The following is a 20,719-nucleotide window of genomic DNA, read 5'->3' on the forward strand; positions in this document are numbered from 1 at the left end:
GAAAAAAGCCTATGAAGCTTATTTTCACAATGAGATCAAGCAGGACATCTTCGAGTACTTTCTAGCTGTAACAGATTTCCTTCCTTTCATTTTTCCCTTATCCCTTACTGTGCTGTATAAATAATGATTACTTATCCTGTATAATGATTTCACTCACCGTCTACTTAGATGTGATGTGTGTCTCTCACAGGGAAGGCAACATGGAGGAATCGGCCATTCGAGTAGGCTTTGTCACTTACAACAAAGTATTACACTTCTACAACGTGAAGAGCTCGTTGGCACAGCCACAAATGATGGTTGTCTCAGATGTGGCAGACATGTTTGTGCCACTCCTCGATGGCTTTCTGGTGAATGTGAATGAGTCCAGGACAGTTATTGCCAGGTAACTTAAATTGAGTTATGATGTGTGTAGGAAATGTCTAGTTTGATAGATTCAGGCATTGCGTTTAAAAGTGTAATGTTCACTGTTTCTTTGTCCTGTTATACACCTAGAAATCACTCTATATATTAGCTTTGTATACTGTTTCAGATTAAACTTGCAGGACAAAACAGGACAATTCTTTAAGAGTGTATTTGGCTTGTAGTCCAGCTTGACAGTGGGTGCATATAATGGAATTTGGGGCAGGTGGGTCTTTATGGGTGAACAAGCAAACTTAAAAGAAAAAAAAACAAAAAACACAACTAATGTGATACAGAGTGTAATTTATAAGAATACTGAATCATTGTCTTTAAGGCAGTTGCCTGAGTAACTGTAAAGTAAGACAACAGATATTTCCAACTTTAGTTCTCTGGAGAAAATTAAATGAGCAGAATAGAGAAAATGAAATTTACAAGGGAAGAATAGGAAATTGACAAAACTTTAGCAAACTAATATTAATTAAACCATGATGTGTTGTTAAATTGGTTTTGGGAACTAGACAGTGCATGTTTTGTTGTTCTGGGTTTTTTTTTTTAATATAAATTATAGCTGTATATTTGTAGTGCATTAACAAGAACAAATACAAAGCTGTCCATTAAACCAGTTAATCTTTCAGTAGCACGCAGATTTTGGCAAAGAGGTGCAAAGTATTGGTAGGCTTTCTTAAGAGTTTATTTAGCAGTATACATTGGAGTATATTAAAAAAGCAAAATACAGAGGAGTTGTTGATATAGGCATCAGCTGAAGCTGCTGAGAAAGTCAGTAAGGGATGACAAAGCATGAGTTCTTTTCCACAGCAAACTAGTGACATGCCAAATACTAGGGAGAATAAGTGATTATGTATATAGACTTACACATACTTCATATATTGTTAGGGACACTTGTTTAAGCCACCTAGTCTAGTAGTTCACCAACAGCATCTCTATGTGGCTTTACCATTTAAATTTAATCTTCCTGAATTTTTCCTTTTGTTTTTTGTTAGCTTGCTGGACCAGATTCCAGAAATGTTTGCAGACACAAGAGAAACAGAAACTGTTTTTGGACCTGTGATCCAAGCAGGGCTGGAAGCACTGAAGGTTAGTAAATGTGTTGTCATGGCAAATTGTTTTCACTACTCTGAAGTTCATGTTCATACACTTCTAAGAAAAATCTGAAGTTTTTTCTGAGTCTTCTTGCTGTTGATAGACTTGGTACGTGTAGGGAGTACTTGGCTGCTAAAGAAGGTATATGTACTTCCAGTTCTGTGTAGGTGGCTCTTTTTTTTGCTTATTTTCATAAAGCATTTTTGCACAAAGCACAAGAAATGTGACTTAACCTTGGTGACCTGGCTGCATTTTTGCTCTGAGCAGTTTCTAGAACCTACCATAAAAAACCCCGTCCTTCCAGCATTAAAACCCAGTGCTGAACTCTATCATGTCTTATTTAGGCATTCTGTAGTGTGGTATCTTTCTAATGCTGTGCTTGAAATATAATCTTTAGTTAAAGGAAAGGAAGCAATCTATTAAGTTACCCATACCAATGTGTTAACCCAGAAGACTTTTCCAAAACTCTTCCATTCCAGTACTAGGTGACTGCATGTGTGATTTAACTCAGACTTGTGTGTACTGATCAAGTTAATTTCCTGTATGATTTTCCCCAGATCTGTTCTTATAGCTTTATTTGTCTGTCAGGAATGTTCTTAGAAGTATCCCCTATGCTTAAATTTGGTGGCAGTCCTTCAGTCAAGATACAATTCTAACTACCAGTTGAATTCTCGCATACTGAATTTGGCAGAGCAAATAATCTGCTAAAAACTGCTAATGTTCATATAGGCTTATTTAAAATGAATTTATTTAAAATTAAGGATTTCTCGAAAGTCAGATTACAAAGTCCTTTACCATTTCTATGACTGTCCACTGGAACAGGCTGCCCAGGGAGGTGGTGGAGTCTCCTTCTCTGGAGATACTCAAGACCCTTCCTGAACACCTACTTGTGTGACCTGGTGTAGGGGACCTGCTTTACCAGAGGGGTTGGACTCAATGATCTCTGGAGGTCCTTTCCAACCCCTATGATTCTGTGATTCTGTGACTTTTCTAATTCTACAAGCTCAGCAGCTGTAAATCAGAATAAACCAATCTAACTCACTTGTGCAAAACCTTTTTTAGCTGCTTTAGAATATTAAGATTTCCTTGTCATCCTGTAGCTAGTTCTTTTCTCCCTACCAGCGATCTAGCACAGGTTCAGAGGAACGGAAACTTCATTTTCTGTAACTGATCAGGAATCTGTGCTCCCAGTGTTAGGTATTACTGATATAACCAAGTAATTACTGAATCTGTGTCTGATGCATGTTTAGTTCCTTACATAAAGAAATGAAGCAACAAAGATGCTTGTATGCGTGTCCTTGAATCACATTTTCCCTGAAGAATTTTATTAAATGTTTCTAACCTGAGCAGCTTTACCCCCTCTCTTCTACAGGCAGCTGAGTGTGCTGGCAAGCTCTTCATTTTCCACACCTCTCTGCCCATTGCAGAGGCCCCAGGGAAGTTAAAGAACAGAGATGATAAGAAACTGATCAACACAGATAAGGAGAAGGTAACAATGACTTGCATGATGCTTATGGTACAGTTCTACATTGTACTTTACATGGGATAAAATTAACCTGACATCTCATTGAAAGAATGAGAAGGGGCTAGCATATAATGTAACCATCAAAGCTATTATCTTTCTACATTCTGCTTTTATCTTCTGCTCTCAATCAGAGATATGTAGACAGCTCTGGTACAAGAAGAAAAGGTATGTCCTAGTTTATTGTACAGGATAAAATACTATAGGTGTGTTAAAGTGAACAGAATTCAGGATTAAAGCAACGTGTGAAGTAATTTTCATGACATTTCATTGTTTTTCGAAGGCAGACTTAGGAAGACTTTCATATAACTCTGAGTTTCCTTAAGTGAGACTTAGCATAAGATTGTTTTGATTGTGATTATAACCCCCACCCCATATACTTTTCTTTTTCTTTAACCATAAACTTTTTGTATTGTCTCTGACTTATTTTCTTAGACTTTGTTTCAACCTCAGACAAGCTTCTACAACAATTTGGCCAAGGACTGTGTAGCCCAGGGCTGTTGTGTGGATCTGTTCCTGTTTCCAAACCAGTATTTGGATGTGGCAACATTGGGTGTAGTAACTTATCAGACAGGAGGCTCCATTTATAAGTATGCGTATTTCCAGGTAAGAGTCCTGTTGAATCAGACTGATACTTGGTCTGAATAGAAGTTACTGTTCTTTGTGGTGTAAACCATAGTGAAGAAGAAATTGAAGTAACACTTTATCTCCAAAGTGGTGCAGGAGTCTTGCCAAAAGATTGTTAGCTTTGCCTTTACACAAAGAATGTATGAAGAACAACAAGTTATTCTGTTAACTTCTAGCATGATAATATAGCAGTAGGGCACTAAGCACAACGTGCTGACTGTTTGTTTTTTTTTTTTCCAAGTACTCCTGCAGTGATGCCTTTTTAAAAATTACTTTGTAGTTTGTGTAGCAGCTCTGATTTATGGTGAAACTTGAATTATTTATCATGTTGTAGCTTGAGACAGACCAAGATAGGTTCCTGAATGACTTAAGAAGAGATGTCCAGAAAGAAGTGGGGTTTGATGCTGTGATGAGAGTACGTACAAGCACAGGTGGGTGTTAGCATGAGTAAGTTTTAATAAATTAACCACTTAAAGCATACCATATGGGAAGTAACAGTTTTTGCCCTTATTTAAGACTTTCTGAGACTATGCCATGCAAAAAGTTCTCTTAAAGCTTTGTCATTTTAACGTTTTGTAAAGACTGAAAAAAGATTCCTGCTGAAGTCTCTTGAGATAATTTGTTGTTTTCCTGATGATGGGATTTTCAGGATTCCAGAGGCTGTCTTGTTATTCTGCTGAAAAGTACAACTTATTTATATACTTCTTTGTATCCTCCTTTTGTAGGCATTCGAGCAACTGACTTTTTTGGAGCTTTTTATATGAGCAACACAACTGATGTGGAGATGGCAGGCTTGGACTGTGACAAAACAATCACAGTTGAATTCAAGCATGATGACAAACTGAGTGAAGACAGTGGTGCGCTCCTCCAGGTGAGGTGGAGGGCAGAAGGCTTTCTAGAAAAAGGATGGGAACTAATTCAGAATTCTTATCAGAAGTGTGCCAAGGCCAGAACCAAAGCCTAAGTTGGTAGTGTGCCAATTGAAGAGGACGACTGTTGCCTTGAAACTGACATTCCCTCAAGGAACTGTTCATTGTTTCTGTCCATTAATGTTGCCCTAAATTTTCAGGATATATGGCCTTAGGATGGCCTCAAAAGCTTCAATCCACAGACTATTTTCCAAGACAAGTTTCTATGATTAAAAATGCTTGCCACTTGTTATCTTTCGTTGATGCTGATACTTAGCAGATGCTTTTAGTTTATTGTGCAAATCCTCTACATAATTTTCTTGCTTGTTAAAGCATCTGAGTCTTAATTTTTAAAGAAGTATGCTCAAGCCCTGCCTAGCTTATTGTAACAGTGTCTCATTTTCCTATACCCTGGTGTTTTTGTCTCATACAGTGTGCTCTGCTATATACAAGCTGTGCAGGGCAGCGGCGACTTCGGATTCACAACCTCTCACTGAACTGTTGTACACAGCTTGCTGACCTCTATCGAAACTGCGAGACAGACACACTTATAAATTACTTGGCTAAATATGGTAAGAATAGATATGTTAACAAGAGTCCTAAGCCTTAACTGCCGTTCAGATTGTCATTCAGTGACACCTGTTCAGTCTTTGTGAATCAAGTGTCAGGGAGCAATCTTCATACTTCAGCCACTTAGGAGAAAGAGCACAAAGCTGTGAAGATAATATTGTTGCTTAGGACAAGAGTTTCAAGTAGAAGGTGTAGCCTTATCCTACAACTTGTTACCTATATTTTTAGAGCTTTGTATTGAAAGCTGTCTGAATTCATAGTTGTTTATTTTTGGACCATTTGTCCAAAAATATGCTTCAACTGTTTGTACTTGAACTACTCCCAAACTATAAACAATAGTTGTTTAGACTTACTTTGTGGAAATAGTGTTGGTTTTTTTTAACTGTTTGTCAGCAGACATTTCGTAACTGTTCCATTTATTTCTCCTTTCTCTGCAGCATATCGTGGAGTTCTGAATAGCCCAGTAAAGGCTGTACGAGATTCACTGATAAATCAGTGTGCCCAGATCCTGGCTTGCTATCGAAAAAACTGTGCTAGTCCATCTTCTGCTGGCCAGGTAAACTCTGATGCTTTAATTTGAATCATGGACTTAGATACTAAAATGTGATTTTAGCAGATTCCTTGATTATTTTGCCTATTCAAAAAAATAGAAAAGGAGAGTACAAGTGAAACTACGGTTGAGAATGGCTTGTTGGACAGTTTTCTGGAGCTCAGAAAGCACTACTTGCTCCAGTTATGTTACTTTTGCAGGTCCATATTGTATATAGATTGTCACTTTTCTATTCTCGCATTTGTGCCACACTGTTGGTTCACTCTAGGCTTGTTTTGTCAGGCATAAGCTTACTCAGCAAGAGAGCTGAACATCTTCTGTATGCTTGTGACTTGTAGCTGATTCTTCCTGAATGCATGAAGCTGCTTCCTGTCTACTTGAATTGTGTGTTGAAGAGTGACGTCCTTCAGCCTGGTCCAGAGGTCACAACAGATGACCGTGCCTACATTCGTCAGTTAGTCACATCCATGGACGTGGCAGAAACAAATGTCTTCTTTTATCCCAGGCTTTTGCCCCTGGTGAGTCTTTTGAGACGTTTGTAACGCTTGAGATTCGCTGTTGTCTTGACTTGTCCCAGTGACTGGCATTTGTGTTTTATCAGTGGAAAACCATTTGAGAGGTATTTGGGATCTGGCATCCATTGAGATACTTGAGTTAATTTCACTCAGTGATGGCTGTATTTCTGCCTCTTGTGAATTTGTCGGAGGATTTGCTCTGAGCTGTGAGCATGTAACCAGTGGCATGGAAAAATCTTTTAAATCTGTGGTAGCTTTTTTTTTTTTTTTTTTAAATTGTAAGGCTTTTTGTAATCTTGCTGTAATTTTAGTTGTTGCAGGGAAATTTCTCTTACTATTCTCGCTTTCCAGTATATTGTAGTTGTTGAAATAACACTAAATACTAATTACATTAATGCTCCAGGAAGCAGTATTGAAACTACAGATTACTTTCAGAGCAACTTCTGTTTTCTTTTGTTAACCAATAGTCTCTTACCAGTGTCTTGTTCAATAAGAAAACTAGTCAAGAAAGATGGTACTTCAGTCACAGCTACTGCAGTGTTATAAACATTAAAAAACCTCTAGGATCTTGTGACAGAAATTTTCCAGACTTCCTAAATGTTTTTGTTTTGTAACTCTGATTTTTTCACTCTAAATCAGACCAAAGCAGATGTTGACAGTGACTCCTTACCGGCAGCAATCCGAAACTCAGAGGAACGTCTCTCCAAGGGTGACATCTACCTGCTGGAGAATGGGCTGAACATCTTTGTGTGGGTGGGAGTGAACGTGCAGCAAGGCCTGATCCAGAACCTCTTTGGAGTGTCATCCTTCAGTCAGATTAGCAACACCTTGGTGAGCTGGATGGCAGTGTGGGAGATGCTGTCTGTGATAGTTGCCCAGTAGTTGAAACGTTGAGAAAGCAAGTTGAGAAAATAGTTTTAACTTTTTTGTGTTAATAACAATGAGAAGCATGGGTGTATGAAAGTAGCGGAGACATCCAGTCTGAGCATGTACACTTCCTTTTGCCTAGCTTAATCTGGCAAGCCACATTGCCATTGGTGATAAGGAGAACAGCTGATACAAAAATAATCAATCTTTAGTTTTGATACCATGTGACATTTCCTTTTGTAATAGCAGAAGTCAAGGAAATTGTGACAGTAAATATATTTGTAATGTTACATAATGTGCCAGTCCTGCTGTGTTGTTTTTGTTTTTGCTGGCTTTGTTTAATGCTGTTATATTTCTCCACCTGACTAACGGGGATTGGATATCTTCCATTCCAGAGTACCCTGCCTGTCCTGGAAAACCCCTTTTCAAAGAAAGTACGGTCTATTATTGACATGCTTCACCTGCAGAGATCCCGATACATGAAGGTAAAAATGCTGATCGTTATTCACAGCTCTTATTCACCTCTTTGACTCCTGGCAAAGCAGGTGATGCTAATCCTGTTCATGTAAAACCTAATGCTGAACACAGTCTTAACAACTGTGATTCAAACTTACACATTTTTTCAAGGATCTGAAAAAAAAATCTGGTATTAGTTTTAGAGTTCATGCTTACCAAGCTCTAAAGCTAATGATTTTCAATCTAATTATACTTCTCCACAAACTATGTATGTGGAGTTTTCTTTATAAATATGACTGAGACTTAACACAAGTATGAAAGTGAAAGCACAGAAGGTCTATTTGCTGTGTTTCTAGTTGTCTTGGTTGTATTTTGAGCTATCTAGCTTTTTTTTTTTTCCCAAGAGCATGAACTGTACTAACTATCGTGTTTTTGTTGGCAGTTAATAATTGTGAAGCAAGAAGATAAGCTGGAAATGCTCTTCAAACATTTTCTGGTGGAGGATAAGAGCCTAACTGGGGGGGCTTCATATGTGGACTTCCTGTGTCACATGCACAAGGAGATTCGGCAGCTACTGAGCTAGAGGAGGGAGTGGTGCTGGAACTCAGCAGTGACATTTCAGTCTTCTCTAATGATCTGATCGGAAGGTCCAGCGCCCTCAAAAAGGACAACATAGAAATCTGTACAATTCCATAATTTTTAATACACATGACATACGCAGAAATCCTTTCAACCTCTCCTGGTCCCATATGAGAGATGAATTCTTTTTCCTGGTGAGGGCTAAAAAAACAAAAACAAAAACAAAAACAAAAAAAAAAAAAAAAAAGGGCCTTTGATACCAGGTCTTTTACTTGTATCTAAATTGTTTCCTGTGCTTGGCAGGAGTTCACCCCCCGCCCCATGCTCGCTAATCCCGTTGTAATGAATGTAGGTTTTTTTTTTTTTTCAGTTCACTGTACATGATTCAACATTGGGTGAAAAAGCGATAACTTCAAAATTTCTAGTAGTTGCTGTGTGTTTGTATGGGCGCGTGGGCATGCTCCTACTGTACAGAGGGTGTGCAGGTTGGGAGGGCAAGAGGCAGGTTGGGTGATGGGAGCTGAAGCAGCCAAACATTTCCTTTCTCTTTGTAGAGGAAGAATGACATTGCAGAGCACAAGTGTATCGTATTTGTCTGAACCAGAAATCTTTCCCCCCCAAAAAAAGCATAGAAAGCCAGTAGGCAGCAAGACAGATTTATTTCTGCTTTCTTCCCTGTACTGTAAGTTGATCTGCAGATCTGCACTGGAGGAAGTAATAGTTCAGTAACTATCAACAGCTTCTGAACAGCACAGGGGTAGTTAGTGCTTCTTGTTGGTATGAGTGGTGACTCCTTTCTTTCTCATTTCACAGCCCTGTGATAATATTCCACTCAGTCCATGTTCTGTAGACTCTCTTCTGCTGCAGAAGAATCTATCCAGATGGCAGTGAGAGCAAAATCCTCTTAAAGTTAAGCAGAAAATACTGTTAAAAGGTGATTTGGGGCTGTGTGGGAGCTGGATGATAAGGAACTGGCCCCTTTGGGCCACACTTGTAATTCATAGCAGACAAGCAGGAGTATGATTTCTACTGACCCAAATTTGAGACAGCTTCGTGTCCTGGATTACAAGGAATGGGGGACAAAAACTGAGGTTTAGACTGCCCTGTGTTAGGTGTTGCAAGTACCTGATTTCAGTTACTGGGAAAGGTTTTGGCCGTAGTGAAGTTTCATCACTGGATGTTTATACCCGCTTTCCATTCTACCTATCAGCTTGCACAAATCCTTTTTATAAGCCTATTTGTTAAACTAAAATACCTCAGACACGAGTCCATCCACATTGGCCACTCTGCCACTCCATTCTGCGGGGATGGTTGAGAAGAATTCTGTGAAGAAGGAGCAAGTGCAAATCAGATTCAGAATTTTAAGGGCTTTGATCCTTCACTATGGGAAGGGGATTGTGTAGCAGTTGGGCACTTAACAAGTGTTCTTAAACTTCCCTGGAGTTTGAGCACTACAAGGGGGAGGAAAAACTGTGGGTGGTTAGAGGAGTTATTGTCTGGGCTTGATGCTTCAGAGAAACGTTCTTATTGGGATCAGAAAAATATCTGGCTGTGGTTTTAGTTCCATATCCTGTAGCATGTATATAAATCCATTTTTCTTATGACGCTGCTGATTTGTCTTCCCTCCCATCACTACATAGAAAAGGGAGTATGGAGAAACTCTGACAAAGTAGTTGACAAAACCTTCCTTGTTTTTGTATGAATGTGGCTGACGTTTTATTCCATGCATTGCCTCCAACCAAAAGAGCTAGAGGATTTTTAACCACATGGGGAAAATCTTCCCAGGAATATAAGGCTCAGCAACCACAACTTTCCACAGATACTAATTTCTAGTGTTAATACTGAGGGGCGTGGGGGGTGAAAATGAGATCGTAAAATGAACCTTTCATTTTCTTCACTTGTTTTTTTTTCCAATGCATCTTTTAATTTGTAAAGAAATAAAAATATATTAAGATGTATTTTATGTCATTGTTAGTAAATAAACACTGCTTATTTTTCCAAACCCTGTATTTTGCGGGAGGGAGGAGAGGGGAAGGGCTGCAGTCTGGCCGGGTGCTCCTTCACAACCTGTTTTTCTGCGGAGCAGCTTTGCTCCTTTCTTGCGAACGGCGATAAGAAATTCAACGAGAGCAAACGCCCAAAAGGCGCTGTTTGATCTCAGCGAGGTATTTTTTTTATTTCAGAACTTGCATTTTGCAGCGAGCGGTCTGCAAGTACCCCCTTTCCTTTCATTTCTATACCAAAGGCGTTATTTCCAGGTTCGTGCAGGAGAGCAGCTACACGTGAGCTCATTCAGAACAGCGGCTCCGCCGGGAAGGAGTCCCGCTTCCGTCGCCGGCAGGACGGAGCCGAGCTCAGCCCGCTCGCTGCGCTGGAGGCAGAGAGGACGTGCGTTCTGCTCACGTCAGAGCGCAGACGCGCGGCGCCCCCCGCTCTCCCCCCCGCCCCGGCGGCCGCCTCCCGCGCGCCTCCTCACGCAGCGCCGCCCGAGGGCGGGCCCGGCGCAGCCGTTTCCTGGCGGCGGGGCGGCCGGCGCGGGCCGAGCGGCGGGGCATGGGAGGCGGAGGGCCGGGCCGCCCGACGCGGCGGGGACCCGCTTGCCTCTGGGTGACGCTGGCGCTGGCGTGGGGCGCGGGGAGCCGGGCCGCCGCGGGGGAGGGGGAAGGAGACGGAGAGCCCGGGCCGGGGGACGCGGGGACGCCGTGCGGGGCGGAGGGCTGGGCGCAGACCGCCGTCCCGCCGGTTCCGGCCTTCGCGGCCGCGGCGTCGTACCGCGGGCCGGGCAACGACGACGCGCGGGGCGACGAGGCGCTGCCCATCCTGCTGTGGTGGAGCGGCAGCCTCTTTCCGCACTTCCCCGGCGACACGGAGCGCATTGACTGCCCGCGGGGCTCCTGCCTCGTCACGCGCAGCCGGCGGGCGGCGCGGCACCGCCGCACCAAGGCGCTCATCTTCTACGGCACCGACTTCCGCGCCTACGAGGCGCCGCTGCCCCGCCTGCCCCACCAGACGTGGGCGCTCTTCCACGAGGAGTCGCCCATGAACAACTTCCTCCTCTCGCACCCGCCCGGCATCCGCCTCTTCAACTACACGGCCACCTTCCGCCGCGAGTCGGACTACCCGCTGACTCTGCAGTGGCTGCCCGGCGCGGGTTACCTGCGGGGCCCGGCGCTGCCCCTGGCCGAGAAGGACGAGTGGCGGCGGCGGGGCTACGGGCCGGTGCTCTACGTGCAGTCCCACTGCGACGTGCCCTCGGACCGGGACCGCTACGTGCGGGAGCTCATGAAGTACATCCAGGTGCGTGCGGCGGCGCGGGACGCTGCGGGAGCCGGGTCCGCCTGGCCGAGCCGCTCCGTTAACGGGGCGCGTTTGTCCTCGGTTCTGCCGAGATGTGAGTCGTAACGGGGAGCGGCAGGCCGGACAGAAAGGCTAGCTGCGTGCCGGTGGGAGCTGCTGGGCGCTGCGGGGTTGGCCGGCTTGCGATCGGCAGAAAGTTATGCCGAGCCTGCATAGATCTTGCGGACCGAGCGCTGTGTGCTGCTGGAATCTGGAGCTTCAGGTGAGCGGGAGGGAAGGAAGGCTGCGAGTCCATTGGCGAGCCTTGCTCCCACTTGCAAGAATGGGCGTGCAGTTTGCCGTGTTTTGAGAGTCTGCTCCTCGTCTGCCTTGTGGTGGGGCTCTGCTGTGCCTGTTCCGGTTGGCTCTGCTGGGGCACCGCCTGTGGAGAGCAGCTTCGCAAATTGAAACAGCTCCGCTTCTTTGGGGTGGAAACAAATTTAGTGCTTTCTTTTCTTAAAAACTAAAGGATGGTCGATAGGGGAAATCTTAGAAACGTTTTCTTCTGAGTTGATTCTGCTGTTTCTATTAGCAGTGATTAATTTCTTATGCAAGTTCATTGTTTGTTAAGTAACAAAGCAAAGGCAAAATCTTTTTAGAAACCTGCCTCTGTATAGTCAAAGCACGAAGCAGACCCTGGATCAAGTATACTCTTTGTTTTTCCACAGTACTCTTCCAGCTCCCTACATCCATCATTTTTTTCAGTCTAACAAGTGGAAATTTTTGCCAAACTGCTGAGACTGGAAGCTGTGTGAAATCATTGTTTGGAAAAGGCCTGCTCCCTACGAAGTAGAAATATGACTTTTAAACCGAAATGGAGGAAGCTGGATGCCCTTTCTTAACTCTTAGTTTCTTCTTAGCTCTCTAATAAATACATTTTTGTTTTTTTTTTTCTGTAAAATCTTGTTTCTCCTGTCCTCTGCCTTACTTGTAGTTTATGCTGCTTTTGGAACTGAGCGTTCAGTTTATGACTAAAGCTGTTACAAGAGAAGTGGAAATCTGGGAGTCATCCAGATGGAATGAAGTTGGGAGTAAAGCGAGGCTCAACTGAGGTAGTTAGGAACTGATTAAAGTTAGGAATTTTAGGAGGACTATGAGCTCCAGGCAAAAAAATCACTTTGTGTAGATGACTTGTTATTTTGGTTATTTTATAGGTTGACTCCTATGGAAAATGCCTTCATAACCGGGAGCTTCCCAGCGAGCGACTGAGAGACACTTCAACAGCCACTGCAGAAGATCCCGAATTCATGGCTTTTATCGCCAGGTACAAGTTCCACCTGGCCTTGGAGAATGCCATATGTAACGACTACATGACAGAGAAGCTGTGGCGTCCAATGCATTTGGGTGCTGTCCCAGTGTACCGAGGCTCCCCAGCCGTGCGGGACTGGATGCCAAACAACCTCTCCATCATTCTTATCGATGACTTTGAGAGCCCCCAAGAGCTGGCAAAGTATCTTGATTTCCTTGACAAGAATGGAGAGGAATACATGAAGTACCTAGAGTATAAAAACCTTGATGGCATCAAAAACCAGTTCTTGCTAGAGAACTTGGAGAGGCGGGAGTGGGGTGTGAATGACATGACTTTGCCCAATTACCTGAATGGCTTTGAGTGCTTCGTCTGTGACAGGGAGAACGCCCGGGTCAGAGCGGAGCAGGAGCACAAAAAGTCTGGTGGGAAAACTCCAGCTCCTGCACCTCACATAGCTCATTTCCAGCACATGGGATGCCCTATGCCAACCCCTGGGTTTGGAAGTATTGAAGACCTCCCTGGGGAAGACAGGTAACTTACCAGTACAATACTTCTTGAGTCAGAAAAGCTTTAAATAATATACATTATAATATATATTATATATAATATATAATATTTGATACTTAAAGCATCTGTTAGTACATTTCCAGTTATACTTCATATTATGCCTTGTGGGTGCTATGGCAGTTCTGCTAATATTGTGTAACACTGAGGCTGAAGAAAAGGCTTGGCTGGTGGTGCTGGTTAGTGGTTGAGAGACACACAATAATATGTTCTGATGCTCTGTGACCTTGGGCAATTTGTTTCTCTTTTGTCTACCTTTTCCTTATTTTGTTTACTGCTTGTAGGGGGAGTGTTATTCAGTGCAGTGCACTGAGAATGGCTTAGTTTGGAGGGGACATTAGTTATCACCCAGTGACAACCACCAGGTTGGGCTGCTCAGGGCCCCATCCAGCTGTCCTTGAATGCCTCTAGAGATGGGGCATCCACAGCTCTCTGGTCAGTCTGCCAGTGCTTCATCGCCCTCTGAGTAAAGAATTTCTTCCTAACATCTAAACTAAATCTCCTCTCTTTTAGTTTAAAGCCATTCCTTCTTCTCCTGTCACTGTCAGACCTTCTGAAAAGTTGGTCCTCCTCCTGCTTGTAAGTTCCCCTCAAGTACTAGAAGGCTGGAAGTGAGGTCTTCTCAGAGCCTTCTCTTCTGCAAGCTAAATAAGGCCAGCTTACTCAACCTTTCTTCATAGGAGAGGTGCTTCAGCCCTCTGAGCATCTTCATGGCTCTCCTCTGGATCCACTCCAGCATCGCCACATCCATCCTGTACAGAGATCCACTTGCTAGCCTGTGTTTGGGAGAAGCCCTGTATCTCATTTTGAATGAATACCTGAAGAATAGAGTTGCTACAGTGTTTAGCATGGGCCTCATTCACTCCTGTTGACTTCTTTTAAAGCAGAAGTATGGCTCCCCCGTTGTACTTCACAAGATACTTTGTGGCATCGGAACAAAATTTTGGCCTATGCTGAAGGACACAATCCCATTTTTTCAGGAGAGGGGCCCTGCAGCACAAAATAGATTCTGTGCTTTTTGTCCTTCTATGCAGGGATTGGTACAGGGATTGGTACATAGGAATCCCTATGGAGGGATTGCTGGAATCTGCCACTGTTGCAGTGAGCCCTGGAGCTGCCCTGAGGGTTGTCAGACAGGAATAAGGACACCAACGCAGAGGCAACTAATTTTGACAGGAGAGAAAGATTCTGGTTTTGTTTTCATGGTGTGCTTAATCCTTAGTGTTTGTACTGACTTGGTACAAAACAAGTCAGTGTTTGGGTTCCCAAACCTCAATTTTGCCATGGACAGTGTTTGAAGTGTCAGCTGTTGGATGGAAGGGTTGTTGCAGTTCCTAAAACCTGTGCTCTTTGTAGTTCATATTGGTAGCGTAACATACTTGCATTCTTCCATGTTTGTTATTGTTCTCTGCGTGGTCTGCTACAATTTCCTTCTAGGAATATATTCAAATGTCTGCAATTCTGAGCCATCAGACAGCGAGTTGCAACACTGCAACGTGCTGATGTTAGTCCCACTGTAGGATTAATGACTTCATGAAAATACTGAAAAGATCTGATACACTGTCCAGAAGGAAGTTGTTAGTATACTCTATCATAACTTATATCAGTTTAGAGCTTTCTTAATAATTTCCTAGACTGAGGACTTGAATACTTAGGAGGAAATACTAGAGGAATACCAGAGTTGAAAATACAAATTTTCAAATAGTCTGTAACCTAAAACTGAATTCTGTGTGGATTTGAAGCTCTAAAAAAAATTTTGTAAGGTTACCTGTCCACTGTAACTAGAAGAAAAGACAGAGAGCTATTTCTTCCTATGTTTGGGTGCTTTTGAAAATGGCCAGCTGAAATAAAGAAAGAAAAATAAGCTGAGGTAATTTGGTTTCTTTAGGATATCCCTATCCCACAGAACTTGTCATGCATGTCACTAAGGAACATTCATGATACAATTAATTCTTGTGTTGAACAATAGAAAAGTTATGCTGGTATGTTAAACAGACCTGTCTTTGTAGTCCTTTGCTTTCTTGAGGTTAGTTGATTTATCAGTCCTGATAGCAAAACATGCTTTTCTCTTGTCATGTGCTCTGTAGTATCCTAGTCTGTGTGTGTCAGCGTTCTCTTCTTCATAAATCTTCTTGTACTTGAGCAGCAGATGGCAGCAAAGAAATAAGTTTGAAGACATGGCATGGGGTGCCTATGCCGCTTAATGCACAGTAAAATACTTCAACTTCCTGTGCAGTGCTCATGAGCACGGAGTTTTGTAGAGATGTAACCCAAAGTACAGCTGCATCCCAGGGAAGTTGCCATATCTTGCTGAAACATGGTATTCTCCCACTGCTTAACGGTGTCTCCAAAATATTGTACCAGGGAAACTTGTCCATTATCTGCGATCTGCTTTAGAAGATACATATATATACACCTTCTGGGGCTTAATTAAGAGGATCTCCAGTGAAGCATTGTGGTTTCTGTCCCATAAACATTGTATCTCCAAAATGCAAGATGATCACTACAAATAACACAACAGAAATTCAAAATTGCTACCAGAACGTGTTCAGGTAATGTTTATTTTTTTGTCAGGAATTCTGCAGGAATATTTTGACAGCGACTCAGTCAATTTAGATAACCGTCTACTGAGCCATCAATTATTAATTTATTTCTTTACAAAACACCATTGTGGAAAAACAGTGCAGGGATATAAATGGCAAAAGGTATGCAGCATAGAAGGTCTGACTGTGAATGTTCTGTGGGCTCTGGCAGCTTCGGGAACACCGAACAACAGACCCAGATCAAGTCTCCATATTGTGGAGTTAGAATCCTATTACGTGGTTATGCTGTGCACATGTGTGTGCTCTAAATCTTATTCACAGGTGCCCGTTTTTTGTATTGACGAATGTGCTCAGTTGACTGAATATCTCTAACAAGTGTTTGTAGCCAGAGCACATCACTGAATCTTTGTTTTGCTGTCCTTTAGCTCTGAGTGTGGGGATGAAGTCAGTCACTGTATAGTATATAGTCACCTTATAGTGTACTGTATAGAACTCCGGTCTGCTTTGTGCAGAAGACAGGAGTTGCAGCACTCCTCATGATGAAAACATGTTTGGCAGGAACTGGAATCTACAGTTATTATTATCACTGCATTGTTGTGTCTCAGTTCTCTCACCTTTGTGAAGAGAAATGTTTTGTTTATTTCCACAACATAAAGTCATTTCCCAGATAGGAAGTGGGGTTTTAACAGGATAAATACAAGAAGGCTGTGTTATAATACCTTTCCAGTCACCTGAACAGTTTTAATCTGTGGTTGTGTGTGTGTGTGTGGGGGGGGGGTTTATATATGTATTTTTTTCCTTTGATCTTTTCAAGAAAAGAAAAGCCGGTGTGTCTTCAATAAGGTTTTGAAATTGTCATGGTTTTACTACTTTTATTTTATGGCGATGTCACAGTTTGTTTAGGACCAAGAAAAACAGTTGGGAAGCGTATCAGATTTGCCACACATACAGTGCAAGGTATTTCTTGCAGTAGAAGTGTGTAACCAGCCAGGATTAAAGGTGGATCCTTAGCTTGTGGTAGTAACATTCCAGGTGTATGTAGTTGGTAGTTTCAGGGGATTTCTGCAATTGTGTTCATCCTGGTGTGCCAGTTTTTGTCCAAGTTATAGAATGAGAGTGCATCTTGTTTCTTCAATAACAGTAGGAAACAGTAGGGATGGTATGAAAAGAGAAATACAAAAGCATTCTTGTTTAACGTGCTTGACAAAACATTTGTTTGGATACTGGGATTTCTCTTAGTGTTGTGATAGAATTCAGCCACAGAACAGTCACTTTCTGTTGCCCACTGCCTCTTGGCCTTGTGCCTGGGTGAGGGTATTCACTAATGGGTGCCCTCACTCAGTGCTGCAAAAAACATGTAACTCACATTGGCGCTCCTTGAGCAAAGGTTGAAGAATTGAGTGGTGAAGCAGAGCGGTCTCACAGTGTGTCCAAGTGCTTCATTTTACCTAGGAACCTGTAGGCAGATGTTTTTGTATGCAAAAGTAAGCCTCTGTGATCCTTCATATTGTAATCAACGCTAACAGGTTAATTTTGAGCAGAAATGTCCCACCACAGATGATTCTGTTAACTACAAAAACCAAATTCTCATGGAATACAAGCTTTATGCTGCTTCAGAATGAAAGTGCTTGTAACGTGTTCTGCATTTCATATGCTTTTCCTGGAATAGTGGCTGAGATCTGTTTCTGGGCAGTGCAGTCATGCTGGCTTTAATGTATGATGTCGAGAGTGAATGTCGAAGTACTGCACTTCTGTCTGCCAGGGAGAAGCACTCATGGGAGCAGATTAAAAAGAGCCTCACATTTGGTCTGTACAGAATTTGTGCTGATTTGATGGGGCTGGGTAGCAGCTGTAGTACAAAAGAGGTAATCAGTCTGTCAGGAAAGAAGGATAGTAGTTACTAGCTGAACAAATTGTTGCTACACCTCAATACAACAGAAATGAGAGACGTAGTCCGCCTTAATGTGAATGGGAAGGGAATTGGTGTGCTGTGTGTGCAGTAAGAACGTTGAGAATGGGTGCACTGAAAATGGTCTGGAGAAAAAGAGTAGAGCCAGCTGGAGATGTCAGGATTGCTCTCTCGTCATGCATTCCCTGTTCCAACTAACAGGAATTCTGTACATGTTTAATGGCTTGTCTGAAAAGATTGATACCTTGATATCTGTAGCACACATTCTGGCCATGGAAGGCTACTCTTAAAGTTGTATGAGGACTACAGGATTTTATTTTAATAGCAGATTTTATTCCTCACAGTTCATGATTTAGTCTCTCTGACTAATGCTATTCACATGCTGATATTTCCAAAGTGGTCTGAAGGTAATAGCAAGCTTGCTTTCCATGGAGAATTTTCATAGCAAGTTACTTCAGGTGGGTTGGAGCACAACGGCACAGAAACAACATACATTGTCATGACCATCTCTGTTTTCCTCTTAGATGAAAGGGAAAAACAAATATTAATGCTGTTAGAGCTCAGACACGTTTGTGTTGTTTTTGTTTTTGTTTTTTTAAATGATGTCTCTTTTTTTCTTCATTTGTTTCAGTTGGAAAGAGATGTGGCTTCAGGACTATTGGCAAAGCCTTGATCAGGGTGAGGCCCTCACTGCTATGATTCATCACAATGAGTCACATCAGGGAAGATTTTGGGATTATATGCAAGAGATTTTTCTCAAGAGGACCAGGCAACACTGATCCATCCCTTGGTTTGAAAATTGCATTGAAAGTTGTGACTGAGAATTCTTACTTCTCTCCAGATATTTGCCTTCAAATAGAAGAAACTCTTGCAGACTGTTTTTCTGGTGCATGAAGTGAGTGATCCTCTGCTGTGATTTCAGCTGTGGAGATGTTAGCAACTGAATCTTGTATCTGAATTTCAGCTCTGTGGTGTGAAGCTCCTCCTGACATGCAGGAGGAGCAGAAGAGGAATTTTGCATTTGGTATTGCTTCCCTGTGGCTTCCTTGATTTCAAAGGAATGTATTTCAGACTCTGCTCAAATGCCCTAAGTTATTTCAGGAACTTTTTTTTATATTCATAACACTTGTTTTTTTTTATATTTTACCACATGCTCTCCTCATTAAGTTATACTTTTACCTAATATTAACAAATAGCTTTTCCAGTGAATATATTCTGAAGAAGACTTATGTCTGTGGAGAGCAGTTGTGCCTTATGAAATTGCAGCAATAAAGTCTCTTCTCTCCAAGTAAACGTGCCTCAAACTTTCCTCCTTCTCAGGATAACTGAACAGCTATAGGCAAGTCACTTACTCTGCCTCATTTTTCTCTTACGCTAACTTTCCAGGTGACACATACAAATGGGACAAGAGTCTAGATTGTTGGATTCACAACTTTGAACCAGATATTTAACAACAGAGTATTGCCTGGTATTGTGCAGAACCAGGGTAGAATGAGCAGCTTTGTTTCTTTTAAGTTTCTGTAAAACCTTAAAATCCAACAATAATCTTGACTGATTGATTTCTCAGTGCGATTCAAAGGCCTTTGATTTGTTCTTCTTGAGTATCTGCATCTTTCTGCAAAGACAAATACATTTTAATGGTGGTGCTTTTCCAGTGCTTCCTCCAGTTTGGAGATGAACCTTGCAGTCTTTTTGTGCTGAGATGGATGATCAGAATGGGGAACACGGAGGTGGCTTTGTATCTGTACCTAATCTTAATGCAGTAGGATCCTGGTCTGTGACTGGAGTTCCTCAAAGTAAGTGATCACATATAAATCATCTTTGCTGCATAACCTGTCTCTCTTAGTAGATAAATAGAATGTGCCATCACCTGCCATGCTGGTACCTTCCTGAAATAATTGATCTTGGATTGGAAGGAGACTTGCTTTTCTTGTCTGAGGGGTTTAAAAGCACAGGCCACATACTTCAGTGATGTTTCTAACAGTCTGATGCTATTTCTCACTTATCCTCTCTCTTTGGAAATAACTACTGGATAAATAGCCAGGATGTATCTATGCCAAAGGTAGATCATTGGATCTTTGAGGTGATTTCGTTTTGTAAGGCAGTCCAGGTGTTGCTGGGACAAGCCAGAAGCCTATTTCGACAGTTTGGGAACAGGACTAAATCCACAATCTGATAAGTTGTCATCTATTGTTAAGCTGTGTATGGATCAGGTAGTCTCATTTTTTCTCAAATTCCAATTCATAGTATTCTGGGTATGTTATGGCTATAATATTCTTATAGGTGATGACACTCATCTCAGTGTTTGTTTCTGAGGTGATACAGTAATGCTGTAGTGTTAAAATCCGGGCATTGTGAACAAAGACCCGCAATTAATCTCTGCATTCTTGTGGGTATGGAAAATGCATATGCAACACCCTGATCTCACCTAACTTTTTGTACAAGTCTCTTTTTTTCTCCTGTAATAAAGTAACAAGTGGCTCTTCAGCTAAAATGCGTTCACCAGTATACATTCCTTTTTTTCCAGGTATTCGGGCTACAGGGGTGATTAGGTGGATGTATCTGAATTATTTTTTCAAGTGGATTATTCAATTCAGATTAAGATATAGATCTGTATATTCAGAATTGAAGTGATCACAGTGTGCTTGAGAAGTAAATAAAGAAAACTAAGACTGCTTTAGCTTGGAATATGAACTTCTACTGAACTGCTAAAAGAGATTTAAATAAATTACCTGAATTAATTTCTTCAGTTACTTGAGATTCTCTTCATTTCATGTATCTGTATAGAAAAGCAGTTGGTCCTCATTGACTGTCTTCTTAATTAGCTATGTTTCAAAAACCTTTCTTATCCAAGTTTTGTTGGGGTAGGCAGGAGAAATTCTGAGTTTGCTTCTAATACTAAATGTAAAAGTAAGGTCCACATGCTAGCACATTCTACTTTTAGCTATTTTATTCTTTAATTTAAGTAGAATTTCTAGAAGTGGGGGATGTATTGCCAAGCCTAGGTATTTTATTATTTTTAAA

The 20,719-nt window shown here is 42.0% G+C and overlaps 2 protein-coding genes across 5 annotated transcripts in view; both read left to right on the top strand.

Annotated features, from left to right (window-relative positions):
* Window positions 1-8,514, top strand: part of SEC24C (SEC24 homolog C, COPII coat complex component) — a 34,185-nt gene extending 25,671 nt beyond the window's left edge. For all 4 annotated transcript variants that reach the window (XM_042817890.1, XM_042817893.1, XM_042817892.1 and 1 more), the window contains 12 exons: window positions 191-382; window positions 1,401-1,494; window positions 2,873-2,989; window positions 3,458-3,628; window positions 3,984-4,080; window positions 4,375-4,520; window positions 4,991-5,129; window positions 5,565-5,683; window positions 6,016-6,195; window positions 6,832-7,023; window positions 7,455-7,544; window positions 7,958-8,514. In XM_042817890.1, coding sequence (XP_042673824.1) covers window positions 191-382; window positions 1,401-1,494; window positions 2,873-2,989; window positions 3,458-3,628; window positions 3,984-4,080; window positions 4,375-4,520; window positions 4,991-5,129; window positions 5,565-5,683; window positions 6,016-6,195; window positions 6,832-7,023; window positions 7,455-7,544; window positions 7,958-8,098 — 1,678 coding nt within the window. In that variant the 3' untranslated portion in view covers window positions 8,099-8,514. The remainder of the gene's footprint in view (window positions 1-190; window positions 383-1,400; window positions 1,495-2,872; window positions 2,990-3,457; window positions 3,629-3,983; window positions 4,081-4,374; window positions 4,521-4,990; window positions 5,130-5,564; window positions 5,684-6,015; window positions 6,196-6,831; window positions 7,024-7,454; window positions 7,545-7,957) is intronic.
* A 2,133-nt stretch (window positions 8,515-10,647) lies between these two features.
* FUT11 (fucosyltransferase 11) lies at window positions 10,648-18,988 on the top strand. The gene is made up of 3 exons (XM_042817931.1): window positions 10,648-11,391; window positions 12,585-13,210; window positions 18,327-18,988. The coding sequence occupies exons 1-3, from the start codon at window positions 10,648-10,650 to the stop codon at window positions 18,472-18,474; spliced, it is 1,518 nt and encodes a 505-aa protein (XP_042673865.1). The 3' UTR covers window positions 18,475-18,988.
* Window positions 18,989-20,719: the final 1,731 nt, after the last annotated feature.

This window comes from Centrocercus urophasianus, unplaced genomic scaffold, assembly GCF_019232065.1.
Source record: "Centrocercus urophasianus isolate 14NV4802_14NV808 unplaced genomic scaffold, USGS_Curo_1.0 seq_17, whole genome shotgun sequence".
NCBI lineage: Eukaryota > Metazoa > Chordata > Aves > Galliformes > Phasianidae > Centrocercus > Centrocercus urophasianus.